Source organism: Amphiura filiformis, chromosome 5 (assembly GCF_039555335.1).
Source record: "Amphiura filiformis chromosome 5, Afil_fr2py, whole genome shotgun sequence".
NCBI classification, from domain to species: Eukaryota; Metazoa; Echinodermata; class Ophiuroidea; order Amphilepidida; family Amphiuridae; genus Amphiura; species Amphiura filiformis.
The window spans coordinates 27964920-27988913 of NC_092632.1; the positions used below are offsets into that span (position 1 = coordinate 27964920).

General features: G+C 36.4%; 2 protein-coding genes across 2 annotated transcripts in view; one reads left to right on the forward strand and one right to left on the reverse strand.

The window, feature by feature from the left end:
* Window positions 1-21: 21 nt before the first annotated feature.
* On the forward strand, window positions 22-8531 carry LOC140152906 (NAD-capped RNA hydrolase NUDT12-like). The gene is made up of 6 exons (XM_072175441.1): window positions 22-96; window positions 4114-4341; window positions 5334-5897; window positions 6589-6689; window positions 6912-7073; window positions 7853-8531. The coding sequence occupies exons 1-6, from the start codon at window positions 44-46 to the stop codon at window positions 8173-8175; spliced, it is 1431 nt and encodes a 476-aa protein (XP_072031542.1). The 5' UTR covers window positions 22-43; the 3' UTR covers window positions 8176-8531.
* A 5596-nt stretch (window positions 8532-14127) lies between these two features.
* Window positions 14128-23994, reverse strand: part of LOC140152107 (uncharacterized) — a 29607-nt gene continuing 19740 nt past the window's right edge. Inside the window, exon 7 of the mRNA XM_072174404.1 lies at window positions 14128-17481. Coding sequence (XP_072030505.1) covers window positions 17399-17481 — 83 coding nt within the window. The 3' untranslated portion in view covers window positions 14128-17398. The remainder of the gene's footprint in view (window positions 17482-23994) is intronic.

Sequence of the window (23994 nt, forward strand, 5' to 3'; positions counted from 1 at the left end):
CTTAAAAGTATCGAATGAGACTAAATATGGCGGCGCCCATGGTATGTTTTTGGTGGGCGTATTAAAGCATTGTGAACATTGTGAATCAACGCCAGTGTAAGTGTATCAACGCACATATTAATACTAATGGAAATCATGTAATGTGATTATGAATAGACTGTCAATCTGAGACGATATAGCCTATTTATTAAATAAATAGGCATATTTTTTATAGATTATATTATTAAATGTAATATCGCCTTAGACTGCGGAACTCAGTCCTCAATGATAGTCAGTCATTTATCTTTTGGTCGTTATATGACTATCATTTGAGGGACTGAGTTGTTATAATATATCTTCCGAGGTGCAATTTCAGACAATAGCTGGGGATTAGTGGGGCAGAGGTTATCTATTGAATCCTTTCATGACCACTGAAGCATAGTCAAGTCTGCCAAGGACACTCGGTACAAATTGAAAGACCATCACAAAAGAATGCATGCATGTCAGGTCATCGACACCAATTTGGTGTTTGTTATGACACAAATTTGGTGTCTGTTATGCACCTCGAAATATGTACCTTAAAGTCTGTATCTAATATCGCCTCACCTGCATGACCTGATTAGTCTTTGATGATTTGACAAAGACAAAGTGAAACTTTATCAACAAAGAGTACGTACATGAGTACTTTGACAGGTTTTGTTAACTACTTTCGAGTCCAAGGTTGCCCATGGTAAGCGTTGCCGTTGGATCGCAGCGAGCAGAAAGACGTCCCTTTACTCCCGGCTCCCTAAAGCCCTAAACCTAAAATGCTAACATGTCTATATAACAATAACCATGATGCAGGGCTGTCAACTCTCACGCATTGGGCGTGAGTCTCATCACGCATGGGTCACTTTCTCACGCCTAGGTCATACATTACAGGTAGTCCGAATAATCAGACCCAGAACAAAATATTAATTTCTGACATGATCGTGTACTGGGTCTGAACTGTTTCCATATGAAATCTTAATGGCAAATTGGACAATAGAAGCACATGGTTCTACGTGACAGCTTTTTAATCCCTATTCAGGTTACGTGAATCACGCTATTGTGGACCATCCTTCTGATACTTGAGTGTTTGGACAAGCGGAACGGTTTTTGTCTACCTCTCTGTTTGTAAACAAACCAGGAGGTCGAAATAAATCCTCCTCGCCGAATCACGAAAGTCAGCGTAATAGTATGGCACTACATTACAGGTAGTAAAATCTCACGCTAAGGCACCGTTCACAAACACTTGTAAGGGGGGCTGATGCAAAAAATGTCATCGCGCCCCCCCCCCCTTTTTGACATGAAAATTATCGGTCAACCCCATAGAAAAGCATATAAACTCAATTTTCCCAGGATAATTTGTGGTCATTTTAGCCTAGTTTGCAACACAAACTTAAATTACGGGCAAAACAGACACATCATTTATCGGTATGACATTTTCGTATTGGTGCTGCCCTATCTAAGTTTGCACTGAAGTGCCATCTCAGTTTTGGTGCGCCGATGTGGATCATGTGTTAAAGGAGGATTTTGTGATCCTAGCATCCTCTTTTTATGACATTAGATATCCACGAAAAAAGCTTATTTCCAAAATTTCAGTTGATTCCGATTTTTCGTTTGCGAGTTATGCATGATTATGTGTATTACACTGCTCCATAGACAATGTGTTGTAATTTCGTTCTGGTGCACCAGAACGAAATTCAAATTTGGCGATATTTTTGCTACATGTAAACGAATTAATCTGCAAGAAATATTTGGTACATAAACATTATGTAGCCAGAGGTATCCGGGTGTAAAAATCTCAACTTTTTTTGGGAAAAGTGGGGGGATGAGGCTGTGGATCACGAAATGCCCCTTTAATGAATTTTTATTTATTCTGGATAAATAATGGGGTATTAATTACAATTACAAGCATAAGAGTTTAGACAAGAAGTACAAGAAGCTGTGTAATTAATATTATGACAAACATGCAACTATTTAAGCTACAGGAGCCTTGTATTTTTTAGTGCAACGTTGCACTAGCTTTTTGTATACACTTCATCCCATACCGTTGTGCAGAGCTACTACGGTATGGGTTCCTCGTACTACCCCTTAGCCTAGGAGGATCAAAATTTTTCAGGGCTCCCCCTTTTGCATCAGGCCCCCCTAACAAGTGTTTGTGAACAGTCCCTAAAAGCTGGAAAATGAGTAATCTCATGCATCGTGAAAATAATTTGTTGTCCCTCCTCCTACTTCCCTCCCCCTCTTTTCAGATTCTCGAGCGCCGTGGCTCAAATAATCATGGGTCAAAATGAACATTTTAGACGGTAAATCCCGGTACGCCTCTGTCTCACACCAAGCAATTCCAAAAAGTTGACAGCCCTGCATGATGTCCTTCTGATCGTTGTGATCCAGTGTTTACCGACTGATATTCTCCAATATATTGGGACATCAATATATCATATCAGGTCTGAGAAGATATACCATATTCGTTCCAATAAGCGCAGCGCTTAACAAAGTCATTTTGGGTGGGCGCTTATTTTTCACCTGGTTTACCTAATTTTTTCGTAAGGGGCATTTATGAATTTACGTATGTTATTTAAGGGTCCTGAGACGTTCAAGTTTACACAGGACTTGTAGTCTTCCAGCTATTTCACTGTATCAACGCCTTTCTTTCTTATTTGTGGAACAGATATTAATAGAGAGCACTGTAACCATAGAGAGTATGGTTACAGTTACTGGAACTAGGCTATACCCGGCTACCTGTACATGTATAGACCCGTGACGTCACGCAGACATCACAGGTCTATTAGATCTGTCGATCAAATGCACTTTTTTGGCCCAGATCTATATTGCTGTTTCGTATCAGCGTTTCCAGCCCTTTTGAAACCATTCTAAGGCATTCCATGCGCTACAATGTCAAAATTGTGGCTACATCATAGATATCTCGGGCATCTCAGAGCATTACCTGGTTTTTCCATATGAAAGTAATTAGGTGTTCCATCAAAGCTTTCATCGTGTGCTGCCACCTAGCGGTGGTTCCGGGCACGTAACTGTTGCTTCAGGGGGCTCCGCCCCCTGGGCCTTCGCCGGGGTTTTGCCCCTGTTCTAGGGGTGTGATTTTCGGGTAATTTTGTGCCCGGGTACCTTGGTACATTTTTCGGGCAGGTATTATTATTTCGGTTTTGTAGTGTCCCTGGACCTAGACCTAAATGCTAGGATCATTCATGGTTGACCTAAAAAATTGCATGATGTTTTGTGTTTTTAATATGAAAATTGATATAATTTGTATTCATGTCATACTATCAAAGGTCAAATGAGACAGCTATTTTGTCCCAAAGTTATACAGAAATGTTTATTTTCATCATTTGCTAAGCATTTCAAACACTGTAAGTGGAACTAATAGGGCCAATAATTAGGTATGGCAATTTTAATCATACATGTAAGTAAATCTAATATAAATTTGAAAGAAGTGACAATGTGGTGCACAGCGCAAATGTACCCTGATTGCAAAACAAACCTCCATGAAGTCCATTCCCTCTAGAGTGAAGGTTTTGACTAGATGTGTTTACTACATGTAGGTTAATGGTTTGCCTCATTTATTTCACTGACCACAAGTTCCATAAGGTTACTTAAGAAGTCATATTTGATATAAGTCATGGTATAATAGTAGACTGTAAGACTGTATACAATTTAAATATTTTCGGAAATGGTGTGTTTCATTGCTTAGAATGTGAATCCGAGTACATTCACAGATTTGCAAAATGCTAAAATATTATGCTGCTTGTGGTATACCAATTTAGGAGTGTAGTAATGTGGTTTGGTTTTTAACAACATTAGGAATTATCAGCTCAAAGCAACCTTCACAGTTAGAGGAAATGGACTTTACATACTGTATCTTTGAAAATGAGGAAAAAGGAATGACTTACAAAACAGTTAAACAGTGGACAGTGGTGCATCAATCAATGTATATATCAGCTTAAACTGTAATCATAAATTAAATAAAAACAGAACCAACGTCATGATACATAGGACTTAACAAATTTTTGATGCAATTTAATAGCATTGTATTTATCCATATACCAGTAACTTTCACCTCACCTTTCTTATGCTATATATTTTTTACTCTAGATCATCTTTAAGTACAATGGAGTCGGACATCCCAGGTTCCCCTGACATCACCAAACGGCTCTCAGATGAACTACTGAAGAGTGCTAGTAGTGGAGACGTAGCTAGAGTGACTCGCTTGCTAGCTGGACTAGCTAATGTTAATGTAGCCGATGCTCAAGGGTGGACGTCATTAATGTTTGCATCTCGCAATGGACATGAAAAGATTGTCAGACTTTTGCTTGAAAAGGGGTAAATGTCATCAAGGCAGTGTAATGTGTTCAATGAATTAATTTATATAAAGTTTTAATTTGTTTAAATATGAAAATAGTGATCATGTTTAAAAGATATTATGAAAGAAAAGTATTTTTATATCGCTGGACCTAATAGGTTTTCTATCATTAAAATTCTAAATTTGAATTCTTATATAAAAATCTATTCAAATTTAGACAATTTCCAAAAATAAGATCTGTCTATTTTTTCTAATAATTATATTTTCTAATAAATGTGTAACATTTTTAAAAGGGGGCATTAATAGAGGTCTTTTAATAATAAATGTGTAACATTTTCTAATAAATGTGTAACATTTTTAAAAGGGGGCATTAATTAGAGGTCTTTTAAAAACATCACTAGTACCATCTGGCAGAACTGTGGTACGGTGCTCCACAAACAAAAAGGAATTTCTAAATACTGTAAACCACAGACTACCATGTACTACAGACTATCCATCAACAGTCAAAGTCCCTGTGCTTATATACTCTGAATTCTCATATATATATGAGGGCCGATCGTTTGATCATGCATGTCTACTGTCTAACAATTATGCCAGCATTGCATGGTTTGCATATATGTGACAGAGCGTCGCATGTCTACGCATTTATGCAAATGACCGCAAAAATAAGCCGTATGTGCGTAGCAGTTTTATCTGTCATATTTCATGGAATCGATCCCTCATTATTGGGTACCCCCGAGTGATGCTGAGACTTTGTCTGTGGTTAGTCTGTAGTAGTTTGTGCTGTAAACACTGTAGGTAACAATGGCCACACACATGGATAAAGTGAAATCGGCGAATGCATTTTCAAAAATATGGGTACTGTATGGTATTCTGACAACATCTATAGAACAGTTTGGTTGAAAAAAATGGAGCAGGCATTAGAGAGGAGCGTCTATTAGAGAATATACGGTTTGAAAGGATCAGAAAACTTTGACTCTTAACATAAATACTTTTGATATTAATTTTGCAGATGTAATATATCTCTGGTGAATAAATCTGGACAAACAGCTCTGGAGATTGCAGATTTCTGGAACCAATCAGCTATCATCCATCTTCTTATCAATCATAGCAAAGAGCCTGACCACCAGCACCAAACCACCAACTACTTTGGCCACAACCCTCTTGATCGAAGTGCCAACAAAAGAACAGACAAGGAGTGGCTGGCTGCAATCACTAAAGATCCAAAGACTAAGTTCTTGCTGTTTTCTCAATCCAGTCCATACGTAAAGTATGATGAAGATGGTAGATGTCACCTGTGCCCATTTAGCTATTCACAAGTGTCTTCCTTTTTGGATAGTCTGTCGAACCCTCCAATCTCTGTCTTATTGGGATTAGGTTGTGTCTCTTCCAATGTCAACCCTAGTGGAGATTCTAATCAAGAAGAACAGTCAGCTTGGTTTGCACTAGATGTGAGTAATTTGGAAGAGGAGCAGGCGCAGAAGATAAACCCAGATGTTCAGTTGATGTCTCTAAAGAATCCTTTGGCAATGATGGCATTTCAGGACCAGGAAGCTGGAGTAGTTGCTCAAGCAAGGTGAATAAGTAATTGATGCATTTAGCTCTCTGTTGAAACTTTGGAGTAATACTATTTGAATCATATGATGGTAGACTGAGGTTTATAATACCTGTGGTATTTAACTTTTCCAGGAATGAAAGGACAACCAATTCCATACAACCAATAGTGTCTTTCGTCTTAAGTTGAGAGTAACACCATGTTGGATTTTGCAGTGACATATTTGAATCAGTGACTTTACATGGTTGCATTGCCCTTCTTTGTGTGTGTGTGTGTATATCCCCTTGTGGGATTAGATTAGCATGTGTGATTAGAATCTGGGTGTATCCTTTGTGTAAGAGAATACCAAACAAATCCTAACTCTAACTCTAGTCCTAACCCTAACCCTTACCCTAAATCTTAATCCTAATCCTAACCCTAACTCTAATCCTATAAGTATTTTGTGCTCTCTTACACTAAGGATAAACCAGAATCTGCCACTACAAAATCCAACATGGCATTACTCTCAACTAGAAACAAGATGGGCTATAGTGGAATTTTGAATCATACCTAAGATGTGTAGGCCTATCATATGGCACAGATAGGTCAATTGCCTGTTACACATGGGAAAGTGTGAGTTATTATCAAACCTACTTACTACTCATTATCAATTCTTGGAGCAGTTAAGCAAATAAAGTTTGAATATAATTTGTCATTTCTCATACTTGTATAGGTCAATGTTGGAATGGCATGATAGATGCAAGTATTGTCCAACCTGTGGCAGCTCTATGACAGTACATGAGGCAGGCTACAAACGCAAATGTGAAAAACAAGGTAAAAATCATTTATCCGATATACATTTCTGATGATTTAAATAACCCTTCACACTTTCGTCCCTCACGTCACATCATGACCATGGCACAATGGCATATAGCAGTCATCTAAGATATCTGATTTGGGTGTAAACAAACTTTACTCCAGTATCTTACACTTTCTAACTTGGGTCTATGCAAAGTCTTGAATAATACTACAGTTGTCATTGTTTGTTTCTTATAGACTGCCATAGCAACCGTGGTATTCACAACACTAGCTACCCAAGGACAGACCCTGCAGCCATCATGATAGTCATCTCGCCAGATGGTACCAAGTGTCTTTTAGGCAGAAAGAAGCAGTTTCCACGTGGCATGTATTCCTGTCTTGCTGGCTTCATGGAACCAGGTACATGTCCATTGCATTGAAAAGTTTTGGAAAAATCAGAGACTGCATGAAACTGAAAACTACAAATAAAATGGCTTTACAAAAATATTTAAAGTCTTGCCAGAGAATTGGCCTAATTATGTATACTCATGGCTTTTTTGTTTGTTCTATTTCAAATAATATTTCAAAATAAAGAAATGAGGTGGCCTATATACTTGTCTGTAGTAGTGTGTAAAACAATACGAGACACACCTCTTGTAGCACAGTAGTTTACTCTCGACCAGTAATCGTGAAGCCTTGGGTCCAGTCCCAGCCGAGTCCCAATTTTTTTCCTCTCTCAATTTATTATGTGTCAGTTTGCCTGAGGTCATAAAGTCACATACTACTTTCGTTTGCTTGTTGCAGCCATTGTCTCTTTTATCCACTGCTATATTTCTTTGAACAGTAGATAAAAGCAGAGGCACAAGTTCAGGTTTTGAGGTGTAATCATAAGATTGTGGCTAACACTTTCAGTTGTGTCAGGTGTACCAACTTTGCTTTTCAGCAGTTCTTTATCTTTATGCTTTATCACATTGTGTTATTCCAGTTGAAATCCATACACCCTCTGTAGAAGACATGACTTTAATCTTCCACACTGGGAGTGTGAATTTCAAATGAGGTTACCTGAATGGGTGACTCCATTTGAAATCTATGGATTTCAGCTGGAAAAGCCCATTTGCCTTTTTACACCTGCCAGTAAGGGTTATAGACCATTTCCATTTACCTTGATATATATATATCTTATTTTCTTCCATCTGCAGGAGAAACCATTGAAGATGCTGTCCGTAGGGAGGTCCATGAAGAAAGTGGTATCCGTGTAGGCAAAGTGGAATACCACTCTTCCCAACCCTGGCCAATGCCATCACAGCTAATGATTGGCTGTATAGCTCATGCACTCACCACAGACATCACCATAGACAAGGAGGAGCTAGAAGATGCAAGATGGTTTCCAAAACAACAGGTTGCTAAGTCTCTTCAAGGTAGAGTGAAGGGAGAATCCAATCCATTGTTCTTCCCACCATGGAAGGCTATTGCTCACCAGTTGATCAAAGCATGGATAGGAATGAGCTCATCAAATTTATAGTGTCTTAATGGTGTGTTGTCTCTATGAATTGAATGGACAAAATGAAATGTATGTGTTGACCTATACTCAATCTGGCTGAAAGAACTCATGTATTTTGCATTCCAATATTGTTTTTAACATGAACATATTTTTTTATTCATAACAGGAATCTTGATTATATTTGTTGCAGTGAGACAAACTGCTGGGGGTAAATGCTACTAGCTCCGGCAGTTCTGTCATGGTTAAAGTTCCAGTCATAGATCACACCTTAGATGTCTTAAAATATCATAAAATCAGTGAACCACACTGTCAGAAATCGCACACAACCAATCATCATATGTGACACGATCTGGTCCATGGGGCCAAAGGCGGCAAAAACTATGGAGTAAAAAACAATAAAATACATAAGAAAATAGACATAAAAAAACTTCAAAACTTTTGAACCAAGTATACTAGACCTTTGGTCTTTTCAGTAAATGATAGCCTATTGTATGTGTAATGTAATAATTACACTAACTCAATTTTCAAAAATGCCTCCTTTGGCCCCCATGGACCAGATCGTGTCACATATGTGTTACCATCACCATCCAATTACTAGTAATTCCAGACAGCTTAGATTTTGCATACCTAAGAATTTGTAGACATCTTTAATTTGCATTTTAGTAATGTACAGTATGCAAATTGAACTGTATTTCATTGAAAAAAAATTGGGTGAGGTAGAATTTCATGTGTAAGATGATTGGATGTGTATAATATTCTGACATCAAGTGAAGCTCTAAGACAACTAAGATGCAATTCACACAGGATAGGATACAATGGGGTATACCTGGTGATATCCATACCCCTATGGAAGACATGATCTTTCCACAGGGAGTGTGAATTCCAAAGGGATTACCTGAATGGCTGACCCCATATGAAATTTACATCCCGTGTGTATAATGGATTCCAAGTGGAATAGCATAATCGTATCTTGGGCATCTTGGATAAGAAGAAGCTGAACTTAAGAAGATTTTGCACCCATGGCCATCCATATAGATTCCATTTATATAAAAATATTTGACATAAAAATGTTGTGAGACAGTTGCACTTTTCTGGGGTCACACATTAATTTGTCCATTCAATTCTGGAGAGACATTTACAACGACGAAAAATACAGTTTTATTGAATATATTGATAACATTGAATCAGTATTTTATAAATATATCATTTTTATACTGAATAATTTTGTATGGTAATTATGTGCAATAATGATGCAATGTATGATGTACCGTTGTGGAGGTAAAATTAATGTATATTCACCAGTTGGAACTTAGAGGCATTAGGGAGTTTTTGATTTCCACAATGGATGGTTCTGCAATGGTAAAACACCCAACGTTGTCGCTGTCAACTTTTTTAAAGGACAAAGCCATTTGAAGCAATTTAGAACTAGCAATTTAATAATTCAAGCTTCGGTGTGTTGGTTTTGTCTCTCCATCCAAAGACCTTGTTTTATTTTTTTGTTTATTTGTTTTTTGTCAAAAAGTATGTTCTCGCCCAATTATTGTAATTTAGGCTTGTTAGGTCCAAATGAGATCTGTTCCCACAAAATGAGAGGAAGTTTTAAAATCTTATGAGTTATGGTCAGATTCACAATCTCTGGATTATAAGCTTTAAAATGATAAAAAGTCAATATTTCAATGAAATCTGTTGTTTTGTGGTATGTTTAATGAACCATATCTCCTTTTCTTCAATGGTGACTTTCCAGTCATTTTGTCAGAACAGGTCTCAAATGGGCTATTCCAGTTAAAATTTATACATCTATATGGAAGACATGACCTTAATTTTCCACACGGAGTGGGAATTCCATGGGCGACTCCATTTAAAATCTACACCTCTAAAATCTTGTAATTAAGGTCATGTCTTCCACAGAGGTGTATGGATTTTAACTGGAATAACCCAATGACCATGTATCACCCATTACATTTTACTCTCATTGGAATGCCTCTTTAATCCTTACACTTCATCCTTACACCTGCATCAATTTCATATTGAAGTGCCCTCTCAGGATTTGTACAGATGAACAGTGGCATAATGACATAGGAAGTGAAAACCTATATTGAAAAATTGCAGAGAAACGGCCAGTACTTTCTCAATTGGGTATGGTGCCCCCCCTAATTTCTATTGAAAGATTGGCACTGCACCTCTGGATGTATTAATGTCCAGTAACATAATCATGTATGCTCAATCATGATCTGAAAATTAATTGACCTTTTCGGTAAATCCCATAAGCCTTTGCGAGCACACCGGAGAACTCGTCATTTGACGTAACGCCGATCTGCGCAGATCATTTATCGAACATTGTTGCTGTGCATTGCAAGTCGGCGTGACGTCAAATGACGAGTTCTCAGGTGTACTCGCAAAGGCATATGGGATTTACCAAAAAGGTCAATTGGTTTCTGAGCCCTCAATTTGACACACAGCAGCTGAATTTGTAAAGTGTTGTAAATAACTTTTGATTTTACAATTGTATGATATATTATATTAAGTTATCAATAAAGATGGTTTGTGAATTATGATACTAATAGACTGATGGTGTGCAGTGTATTTTATCTTCAAAGTATGTTAATTGCATCATGTCACCTCAAGGCTAACCAATTCGCGGCCATAGTGCACGTTAGAATATGACCGCTGCTAGGTCAACTGGCTCACACTTTCTTTGTTACGAACCACTGATCGGAATGATCATAACACAAAGCCTATAGCATATCAAAATTCGGAACAGGAGTATGAGCCCAGGCTTGAACCAGTAACTAATGGTTACTAATGTGCACTACGACAGCGAATAAGAACCTAGTTATTCATTTAATGTGAAATGAAATGTGTTGCCTAAAGAGTCAATGATGATGGAAATTAGAATTTGTAGGTTTGATGACAAAAAATCCATTTTACAGATTTTTGCCAGTATGGCAACTTTCCTTTTCCTTTCGTTTAGTCGTTTTGGTACCTATATCCTTGTGGCTTCTTTGAGACAGAAGTAGCCGCATGTGATGCACATGTGATCAAAGGCAGTGCAACTGTAGCATGCGTTGTGGCACAAAGTGAGTGCATACATGAACACAGTCTCGAAGAAGCTAATTGAGTGTGGTGCTGATGCAGACATTAGAATGGGGATGGATCCCTACTCTGTACATACTTTTTTTCTGCTAACAGCTGGTGAAGGAATAAGGGTCTGAGCAATATCTATAGGTAACCCTGAGGCTGAATCCAAAATAGTCTGCCAAAAATTGTTTATAGTCCCTCACCCTTCAGATGCATCCCCCATTTCAATTTGTCAAAAAATCTTTGCCCCAAAATTGCAAAGCGTACATTTTCTAATGTGATCAGTTAGCAGCCTGCACAACCGATTCTTTAGAAATGCTTAGTCGGCGCTGAAATTGATCGATACATGTTAAAATCAGCACAATTCAGAGATACACCTTTTGCTATGAAATTAATTTTCTCGGTCAAATATAAAGCAATATTATTTTTTCTTCAGTAATGTCAGTTAAAAACTTGGTGCTTGGATATACATTTTTTTACAAATCCTGGTGTTAAAATTAAGCATCAAATTGTGTCTTTTAGTGTGATATTTTTGATTTTTATAGGCCTTCAGTTCGCACGCGAGCTTTTTACGGAATTCATTTTTAGCGTCTCAAACTAATATAGTTTGCTAAAGAAAGATATTTCCCACCTCTGTAAAGCACATCGTGTGGGTCTATATATTATAGTTTTGTTAGAATTTCCGTTTTATTTTACCCTTTTTCCTCCATACTCCGAAAATGTCTAACTCAGTACTTTTATCTCGAGAGCAACCAACAGAAATAGTCGATATTTCCTTTGTTGTTTATCCAGGTCAATTTTCCATTGAAAGCAAATTGCCCGACCAGCGATTTGTTAGCCCAAATCCCCAATTGAGTGTTCTGGTTAAACATGATCAGTAGGAGCGCTATAGGCCTGGGAATTTCTTTTGCTATATTGAAGTTCTAGCAACACTGTAGCCATGCCGGTATTCCTATTAAACCCAGGGATATCGATCCACAATGCTAGTATTAGCCTTAGATTTCACTCGTTGATTTTGAAAAATGATCAGCCGGCAGTTAAAATAGTGAAATGAAAACGCAAATTCTGACAAAACTATGATATATCGCTCACGGTGATGTGCGTTAGAAAGTTGGGAAAAATCCTTCATTAGCGAACTATCTTACTTTGAAAAGCTAAAAGGTTGATCCAAAAAAGGCTCATGGACAGAGTTTAAGCCTATCAAAATCGAAAATCTTACACTAAATGACTAAATTTCACGCCTAAGTTTAACACTAGAATTTGAAAAAAAAATACAGTATCAAGCACTACAATTTTTCCTGACATTTACTGAAAAAATGAAAATGATTGCTTTTCATTTGGCCGAGAAAATTAATTTTACATCGAAAAGGTGTAACTAAAATTTAGCTCATTTCAACACCAAATTCGATCGTTTGTATTGCCTCATTAAATGACTGAGTGAGCCTTGCCAAACAAAAGAATCGGTTGTGCAGGCTGCTAACTGTGATGCAAGTTGTAGGAAAACGAGTGTGTTATACAGGACAAGACCACTTGGCCAAGCACTGTTCACCTGCTTCAAAGCCAGTAGATTGCAAGTATCTTGGCACATATGTTCAATGTAGTTTTCTGGAAATTCTTGCATTTTATTTGACTAGTGTCCCATTATACCTTAATCAAAATGTTTGGTGCCCATTGTTTGAAGAGCTTTAAGGAACCACACCTAGAAATGTATAGCAAGCTATATACACTTAATACTGACCTATATGTAAATCAGAACTGGGTACCTCAAGTGAACTCGATGCTTTATTGAAAATGGATGGGTCTGATGATAGTCTGTATACTCAGGGTGTATACTTGGGCAACTCTGTGGGCTGGATTAGTTCATTAGGATGGATTAGATCTGAACAAAAAAGCTATTTTAGACTTCTGTGTTGCAAAAGTACATTATCCATTGGAAGCAGCATGTGAAGCAACAAAGAGCTGTACAGAGACCTTCCAACACTCTCAGAGAAAGGACACACTTCCATGGACATTGCCTCGAAGATCGAGTAAGAGTGAACCCATCGCAAATCTGATAAATTGGACACCCTAACACGGCACAAGAAAGCCTCCCCTTGTAGATGTGCTCAAGCAGGACACTGGACTAGAAGCATCTGATCTGGGAACAGCAATACAGGATAGGAGGATATGGAAAGCCATCATGGTTCAGGAAAATCACCCAAGAAAAGCAAGTAAGTAGCAATACTGTATTTGGGGACTATTCGCTGTAGAAGTGACGTATTAATCGGATTAACTACCATAGCAATAGAGGAATACAATTTTTGAGCAGATCGCCCTGCACTACAAGCAGATTACACTAATCACCTGTGTATGTCAGTAGACAGATTGAATACAATACTGATCTTTTCAATCTTACAGGTGCTAGTGATCAGCCTTTGACATCTATGGTTCAATGCATAGCCACATGAAGGTTGTAGTGCAGAGCGATATATATTCAAAATTTTATTCCTCCGTTGCTATGGTAGTCAATTTTTTTTCTGTAGAATTTATCAGGGCAGCATAGGCTTCACCCTTTATTCTTAATGGGCTATATCTCTTACTTTATCGCTGAAAGTCGGTGTTCTGAAAGGTTACTTTACCAACATATTTTAGGGACAATGAACAATCCATAAGGGAAGAATATTTTTTAACAACTTACTGAATCATTAGACAGACACCCTATTTGACGTTAGCTTTGGATATTTAATTATTTTCTTTATTTTCCACCCAACTTACCGGGTGAAAAATAATTAAATATCCAAAGCTAATGCTAAATACGGTGCCTCCGCCTAATGATACACAGCACCTTCACCTAGGATCTTAGCAACATGCAGCACTCTTACTTAAATAACACAATTTTATGACAAGAAAACAATATTTTTGTGTACAAGACAGGTTTTATTGGTGGTTAGGATAAACAAGGCAATGACCATTTAACAGTACCATTTAGCTTGGCAATTATAATGTAACAATAGCAATGAGTTTGACTTCACACTATTTATGTACACAATTTATGTGGCATTGTTGTTAATGCTGGACCCCTATGCAAAGAAACCAGTCCACATCTTTACGACGGAACATCCATCTCAGCTTATCTGTGTAATATGATAAGCAAGCTATTTAGTTTCTTTGCAAAGGAGTCCGACAAAACACCACGGAAACCAAATGCACAACTTTTCTTTACCAAGTTTACAAGAATTCCTTTTTACTGAACTTTCTTTCCAAATGTTTCTTGTTCGGAACTTCAAAGACACTTTGCAAGCCTTTTGAGTTAATTTCTCGGAGTAACAGCAAAATTTTGCCACACCTGACAGTTCCAATATGGAATAAAATCACAGGAAGATAAAAATGAGGTGGTTGAGTTGCAATGGCCTCGATTAAATAGGATTCTTATTTAATACTGTACAGTTGCCCTGCACCAACTACAACCAAGTGATTATATAAATAATATAGAATTGTGTATTGGGCATGAAAAGGAAGTCTTAAAAATACGTAAAACTTCCAAACGTACGGCATGACTAGCCTTTCAAAACCATGCCGCTCAATTTGGAAATCTCACGTACACAAAATAAAATTTGTAAATAATTCCAGTAAAAAAAATATTCAAGGAAAAACTTTTGTAGGCTTCCTGCATGCCTTGTCACCAGTTCATTCAACAAATCAATGCTAAACTACATGATCCAGCCATTAATGAGAAACGTACTGGAAAAGTACTTCTTATCTATCATAAAACATGAAATGCTTTTCTTTCTTTCTTGCACCATGATTTTGATTAAGTAAAACCTGCACGATTAAAATGTACTATCTGATGCTAGTTTATAATATTTATTGAGATTATTATTTTTTTTTGCTTAAAAATTACAACGTAGTACAATATGATTGAGACAAGAAAGAGGAAACAACTGTGACCAATGCTGGAAGATTCTGTTGTTGTCCATAATGTGCTTTGGTTTTTATAGTCATTTATTTAAAGCAGGAGGCAGTAACTGATTGGTCTAACTTGCATCTTGTCACTTTTTTTTTGTATTTTTTTTTCTTAAATATTTATACAAAGGAGGCGGGTTTCTCCAGGGAAATAATCAAAGCCCATAAAAACTTGGAACTGGAACTAACTTACAAAACTGGATTCTCCTGTTGTTTACAAGGTTTCCTCCGCAATGGATCAAGTTATAGATGCCATTGCTGAACAAATCTTGAACGGCAGCGAGACAGCCAGGCTCATATGCACACTTATTTGAGAGGTAATTTTGATCGCTTCAAACATCATTGTGACTTTCTGGGAGCTTCTCTTCAAAGATGAGCTTTGCTTATCATTCCCCAGATTTCCGTAAATATAATCTATGCGTAATAGCACCAAAGTTTGAGGTCTGGGCAGCAAAGTGAAGAAACACACAGAAAATTAGTACCACCACAATGATGAGTCTTCAGTTTGACAACAAAGGAAGCTTCTTAAGTACTTGGGACTCGCTAAGATCTAAAGTAAGATCACCAAGCTCCCAAGAAAGTCACCAAAGACCATAGTCTCAAGCTGGTTACTAAGTACATTAGTCTCGTAAATGAAAATTGACAGTGACGAAAGATGGTTACATCTGTTCGTAACTGCCAACTTTCACACTGGGCCGTCTTTGTCAATTCTTTGAAGAAGAAAAAAAAGAATGCAACAAAAAATCACCAAGGTTTTATAAATATGAAAAATAAAATCAACAGATCTAACTAGCAGCATTAGAAAAATGTGAAACAACATGTAGACAAACCGGAATCCCATCTCGAACAGACAGGAGATCTGTTTGTTCGCTGCACACCTTTTGCAATTAAATGTGTGTTATTGCTGCCAGTGATGCAGCTCTACACGTTTTGAGTATACCGACCGCCTCTTTCGCTAGTTCTGATTCAAAAAAATGCTTATTACAATAATAATAATAATTGTTGCGTATGAACAAAATTTTCTACTATACAACAAAAGGTAAACATAAACATAATAATTATTTTGTTTGTTTCACAGTATTAAAGCTACATCAAGTAAAAATACACACTGGCTTTAGTGTACATACTATGACTACAAATAGTGATTTGGACTAGGTCCCGACCGCTGAAAAAAGTGCTGGCATGATCCTAGGAATCAAGACTATTAAAAAAAATGTGCCTAATCTTTATCGATTTTGCATATCAATTGATTTTGCATGTGAACAGCAACATTTTTTCCAATGAATGCAGATAATGATACAGGAGACACTATCATACAGTTATTTTTTTCGTTTGTTTGTTCTACTTACATGGGTAACGCACGTAATAGATAAGATGACATTTGTTTACTATATAACTGGTGATTAGTTGGACTAAATGGCATTAATGTACCAGAACCACAAGTTTTGATCAAAACATCCACATTATTCTAGTCTAAATATTTCAATTGTAAAGATTCAAGCGTTCATTTTTTTTTTCATGATTTTTTTTGGTTTTTAAATAATTAGCCAAAATTCACAAGCATAAATTTCTTGGTGGCTACTTGTATACAAAGATTAAACTCTTAATATCAAGTAAACAAAAAAAACAGCTCTACACATTGACTTTATACAACTCTGTTCATTTCCACTGCATTAGGTTCTAACATGGCAGCATGGTTTCGAGTTCATTACTGAAAAACACAAGAAGAGCTATACAAATTTGATAATCATTTAAAAAACAATCATGTCCCCCACGTGTATGCAGTGCAAATGAAAAGATACAAGCAATTTAAGCAGTTCCACTAATTTGTTGTTTACTGTACAGGCCACTCACGGAACATTGAAAAATAGTATTTATTATTTACTTTTGTTTAAATGCACACACCCTCAAAAAAAAAAAAAATTATACTCCGATATCATGCAGACACAAGACAGCTGGTAACTCATTACAACTTTTTATATTATACTCATTTTTTCCGTGGTAAGGAGGGAGAATGCAGATCATCAGGTTAATTGGTATATAAATTATTTATAATATTATATTGCCTGTGATATTCTACATAAATTAAATTCGCCGATCGAAATCTGCAAATGAAACAACTTAATCAGACATAAATGTGACAAAGATGCGCTTATATATTTCTGAGATTTATTTGAAGAAATTGTGATCATCAGATGTACAGAGTGCTCAATTATAGCGCCGCCTAGCATTCTGAAAGTTCTTGCAGGGTTCTGTCGACGTCCTCCACCAGGGCTCGGATTTTCTCCTTTTCTGACGTCAGCTCATCTGTATTGACAATTATTTCACATATACAGAAAAAAATAACATACGTGACAAACAAAACGGGGAGAGGGAGAGTGGAGTAAGGTTTTACATTCAAATAAAGGGTGGCGAAGACAATACAAACAAAAATTGGAATTGTGTGCAAAATACAACATAGAGAACAGAAAATTCAAAAACATTTGTGAATGAACTTAAAATTAAATGAACAAAAACTGCAAAAATATTAGAAACAGTTTATAACTTGATACAGGGTGATTTTTATCTTATATAAAAAACCCTGCCTACATATATATCCCACCTGCCCTACTGCTGGTCTGAACGTTGCATGTTTATTAACACCTATTTCATAATATCAAACTACAAAGTCACAGACTACATTGATTGTTTTATAATACAATGATATGAGGGCTGCACAAAGAAACCACCATCAACAGTTTAAAAGTTTACAATTTCATCTGGAAGTATGTAATAACCATACCTAATCTAACATGTCAACCACCATAACCAATAATTGCAATTTACAAGTTTGATTTGAATTCAATTGCAGCATTTAGGATTCTTACATATCTTGCATGCAATTCTGATCTCATCACAGATAACTTTCCTAGTTCTTTGGTCAACTCTATTAAGTAAGAAGAACAACAAAATTTCTTCTTTGCCTAGTAGCATAATATAAAATATCATTTTTTCAAACAAAGACATTATAATGTCATAATGAATACACAGTACATGGAAAGATCAGATATAGTCCGTGACATACTACCAGATGAAAAGTTACCCATCGGTTGATCATCATCATCATCAATTTTATTAATACACAAATATAGAATGTGATTATGATTAGGAATGCTAAGTGTAGAAGTAAATCTTTTTTTTCTTATTATAATTTCCAAAAGGCCAACAGTCTGCAGGTCAACAGAGTTAATGATACGATGGCATTTATGGTCCCCCAGACTGTGCCGGTCGCTTCAACACCTTGGCACCCCCTGGGCTCCTCAGATCTCCCCGATTTCAGACAACATTTGTTCATGTTCATGTTGAAGTGTCATGAATTTCTTCCGCTCTTCAATAAGGGCATCTGTATAAGAGGGAAAAAGAAACAAAAAGACACATCAGAAACATTTTATGAACATGTCATTCAATTCTTAAGATTACACATATCCCGGTGTTCCAACTGACCCCCAATGGAAATAAGCTTCATAAGAGGCTTTTTTGAGTTATCCAGGGTTGTCAAACCCAAACAAATCAAATAATCATCAAACCTGACACTTTGTAGGTTAACCTTGCAGCACCTGGTCCCTCTATTTTAATATCTATATTACAGTCAAGATTGTTCACTTTATCATCATCATGTAATATTCACTAATTATATTGCTATTTCATGAAACAAAAGCTGTCCAGGACATGCACCATTTACTCGTCTACCTAACATTAATTTACAAAATGACACATTTATTGGTGTTCAATACTAATCATGTGCTAAGGACAAAGAGAGACACCACTTCATTCACCACATTCAAGCTGTGTACCAATATTTGAAAGTGAAAAGCAAGAGGAAAATTATAGATTATATAATGGGTTATGAGGTTAGCAATTATGAGCTTGGATAAATATTTTGCCTGTATGATGCTGCTCGCTATTATTTATCATAGTTAGTACTCCAGTTGTAATGTTATCTGAAATGTCCTTATAGAAATGTTCTATATATGTAATGTCGCAATGGATAATGATTGGAGAGTAATAATAATATTACTCCTGTAAATCACTATCCTCCCTTCATCCTAATTTATTATCTGTTCCAGCTTCGATGACACCTGTCACTTTTAAAAAGGTGTCAGAGTATTTTGATGAGACAGGTGCCCCGTTCAATTCTTAGCAAATCAAGGATGTCCTCTGATAGAGAGTGACATCATAAGGTGTCACCATAGATGGACGAATAATAACTGATCACTCATTTTGAAGAGACAATGAGCGGATTTCTAAGTAAAACACCATAAAATTCATAAAAAGTGGTAGATTATGTCATTTTTGGAACAAGAATACATGTGCTCATATGGTTAACATATTGGCATGAGCAACCCCAGCTCGTGATAGCCATTAAACATACACACAGCAAGTGATTTGCTGTGTTTTATGAAATTAAGTATGATTTTTCACCAGGTTTGCTGTTTTTTATTCTGAAGCTGATGTACAAGATAAGCCTATCTTATTCCATTACTGACTAGCATATCCCAAACACTGGACTTGTCACTGCTACTGTGCGATAATTAATACTTGGGTATACTTGCCATCATCACAAACCAGTCTACAAACTAATATGAACAATGAACATATTGTTTTTAAGCAGCCAAAATGTTTCTATCACTGGTCCGTTGAATCACACAATCATTACATCAAGTTGGCCACAGCTGCTACAACAACTTGTAAACAGCTCGGCATTTTATAATATGACTTAATTTGGTAATAAAAAAGTAAAATTTCTAAAAGCATTGCATGGTCATTTGACCATCAATTATTAAAAAACATTGGGTCACTATTCACCATAGTAGTCCTTGCAAATCTTCAGCCATCCTAGATATTGGTGAAAGTTTTGTCCAGGACCCTGACATCTGAAATTCAGTTATTGCACAAACTTGTCCCAATTTCCCCCTTAGAGCCCAGTAATTGCTCATTAATATTTTACTTCCATTACAAGTTTGCCAAAATATCACATTCACAGTACTGCATGATAAAACTAACAAGGATAACAAAGCATAATTTGTTGACCTGGACACAATTACACTGTATCAGATTTGGAAAACCAATGATTGGAATTTCATCATCATCATCATTGGTGTAATTAACTGATAGCCTTATTAAACTGTCTGACATTCAAATGGCATTTCACTTGTCTTGCTTCATTTACAAACTATGACTTTTAAAATATGCTGTGTAATGTATTGAAAGCTATGATACCCAGCTTAAAAATGGCCGTGTGTTCTGAGTTGGGGGTCTCATAGGCTGGAGCCTGGACATTTGCGCAGATTTTTTTGCATAAATGTTGAATTATTTAATTACTGTAGATACCTACATAGGTAAATTATATACCAAATTAAAGCTCTTAGTGAGTGCTTCACATTGGTACCTTAACTTTTAATATAGCATGTATACTTCAAAAGTTATAGCAGCTGAACGAAAAAAATGTCAGGGTGGAGTCGGCCCATGATATGCTGGCCCATGATATGCACTTTTGTGTTAATGTTTGCTCCAGCTTATTTACATGTTGTTTCTTATTTGCTTTTTTGCCCAAAATTAGTAAAATTGCCTAAATATGACAAGCCTGAATACTATTAAGTATTCTGAATGTGTAATCTTTCAAGTTTTAGGGTTTTAATTAAATTAATTAGCCAGGCTGGAGTCGGCTAACGATATGGCTGCTCGGTAAATGCCGGCTCAGGATATGCTCTTTTCCGGTGAAGTTTGCGAAAACTTATCAGGATTGTTATTTCTGATTTGATATACTCTGTCAGATTTAAATATTTTAAAACTTACAAACATAACCTTCTTAATTTACATACATTGTCTCGTGTGGTAAAAATCCTTTTATGGGGGGGGGGTGTCAGGTATTTTACATGTTCAGTGGCGCATCATGGTAAGTTTTCTGAAGGGGCAAAGACAAACAAATTCCTGGTGGACACTGTGTTACTGTGATTACCTGGTGTGATTATTGTGCAAAACAATGGCAATTGTACACCACATTTAAGCCCAAAATTAAGGTGAAAATTTGTGTTTACCTGGCCAATTTTACGCTATGGGGGGGGGGGGGTTGAGTAGGGATGTTTGAAATTTTCTTTTTGTGGGGGGTGGTTGAGTTAGCTAACTAGCTCATTTCAGGTGGGAGATGGCTCAACCCCCTAACCCCCTTGGTCTTCACAATTTCAAAAGACTACATGTATTACATTTACATAAAGTACGTCACTTCAATGTACATCAGTTGATCATGTGTATTTAAATTAGCACTGACTTCACCTCAGTTTTTGCAAAATTTTCTTTGTACCGGTACCTGTATCTTTCTAACATAAAGTAATTTTGTACAAGACTTTCCCAGGAGACAGTCATTCCAAAAGGAGGAAACTGTTTTGCATTGGGATTGACTTGCAAACATAGATCTGAAATTCTGCAAATCAGCAAAACTTATTATTTTAAATCCTGTTGAAATCCTGGTGATATCGTATACAAGTGCAACTTACTACATCATGTAACTACAAACTTCATATTTTGGACAACAAATTTCAAAATACTGTGAATAATAACTTGTTATAATGTTGAATTTTATGATATCATTCTTGTGTTTTTAATTACTTAATTTTTCTAGACAGAACATGATTTGTTAATTTCATCAAATTCAGCGCTGTTTTTGAATGGCACGTTTTAACCGTTGCGCAATTTGAACACCATAACAGGTAGCAATGTAAAACTATATATTTTCTGAAAGCTTTTGATTTGGGGAATGCGAAAATGGTGTCTGTTTTGATGTAGGGTAAGGCATTTTTAAAATAGGACCACTTGATCTTTGGTAATTAAAAAAAAAAAATTCCCTTTATAATTTCATATATATTTCTTAGCACTGCCCCTACATCATAAATACCTGCATTTTTGGATTCCTCATGCGATTTCCTTTCAGAATATGTATACTTTGCCTATAGTAGCATGTACAGGTACTGAAATAATTAATTCTAAACAAAAAATGGTGCGATTTCCCAAAAATATGCAATGTCCGGCAAAAATCCCCCAACTCAAAACGCATGGCCAAATGCTACATGCATTAAGTGATCCCAGCGAGCCTAGCATTAACAGCACTTATGTTAGCATTAATGTAATAACAGTATTCAGCAAGGTCCTTCAGCAGTGTCCACTTCCTGATTATTGCATAAAAAGAACAGCAAAATGTGATGACGACATGATTCATTTATCCAATTAGAAGCCCACTTCTGAATAATAAATAAATTGGCTGAGTGCTGAAGGACCTTGCTGAAAACTGTAGTAAAGAGCCACATTTGGTTTTCAGTAATTGCATGGTTATATTATTAATTGTGTCAATAGAAGTGCATTTCATTTTTACTATGCCCGCTGTTACTTTCAAGCACCAAAAAAATGCTTGTGATTGGTCTGTTAAATATTCCCAATTAAAGCCCAATTTTTAAGAAATACCCGAAGTTTTTTTACTGATAGGTAGTTAAGTTTGTGTTTTTAGTAGCATGTTACTGAATATAGATGAAGAAGGGGAAGCGGAAGATTTTAACAAAAAATGGAAAAGGTGAAGAAAAATCTTTTACCAAGCACTGATCACCATAAGAAAGCAGCATCATATGCAGGAAGCAATATAATGAATATTAATAAATAAAAAAATCTCTCGTCACAGATAGTTTAACATGCCGATACCACTAGCATCTCGCAGTCTCTCTATATGCACCTGCAGATATAGCATACTTAAGGTCAACTAAGAAGAACAATGGTAGGTAGAGGACACAAACATAAACACAGGGAAGCTAAAGGTATGGACAGGTCCACAGACATTAACAAAGAGGCATTGCAAAAGACCAGCCCTGTTTCTATGTACATTATGAAACAGTTAAGGTCATTCTACTCCATATTTTTGTTCCTCTTAAAGAATTGTCCATTAATTTTGGCCCCATTCCCGGTGCACCAGTGATGGTAAAGTTATGATCATGAATTGATAAAAAAAAGTGAGTGCGTACTTATTATATATATGCTATCTGAAAATGTATCTCTAATAATGAGCTGATGTTTGCCATGGCTAAAACACCATACAGCATTGGATCATTTATATCGATTTGAGCCCAATTTCTTGCAGGATTTGTGGCACATCAGATCATTACAGGATACATGCAAGCGAATCGTTTAGGATACATAAGAAAGTTGCCAGCAAAGAGCATGTAGCGTAAGAAACTAGGCGACAGCTGTAAAATAAAATATACACCCGACTTGAGTAGGGTGCTACCGTGCTAATAGAGGAGAAACAAGGAAAGATGGCAATGTAGGTATAGCCAGGCAGGCATTTGTCATTCACTTGCTAACCTATAATCTATATACAGGTTGGCCACATGGTAGAGTTAAATCAAAGATCGCCGAGCATATTTTCCATTTCTCCCATTTCTTCTTTCAGCTTCTTAATATCGTCATGGGCCTTATCCAATTCCTCTGAAAGTGATAAAAATAGTGTGCACAAACACATGCAAAGACAAGTGAGACATTGATGCAACAAAACATACATACAAACATGAAAACAAATACACACAACAGTAACACATGTACACAATTTTTTAACGTTTCTCTTTTTTTTGTGTAAACAGCTTAGCAGATTTTATGGACTAAAATAGAGCTACAAGCAGAAATACCAAAAGCCCAAATTGTAGAAACTATAAATAATAAAACTGGTTGCCATGGGTGTAAGCTTTGATACTACATGAATGAATTGGATTTTTAGATTATATTTTTAACAAATAATGCCTATTT

Coding starts and splice junctions, on each gene's coding strand:
- LOC140152906 (XM_072175441.1), top strand. CDS start 44: ATGTTTTTGGTGGGCGTATTAAAGCATTGTGAACATTGTGAATCAACG. Junction 4,342..5,333: donor AGACTTTTGCTTGAAAAGGG/GTAAATGTCATC, acceptor TTAATTTTGCAG/ATGTAATATATCTCTGGTGA. Junction 5,898..6,588: donor GGAGTAGTTGCTCAAGCAAG/GTGAATAAGTAA, acceptor ATACTTGTATAG/GTCAATGTTGGAATGGCATG.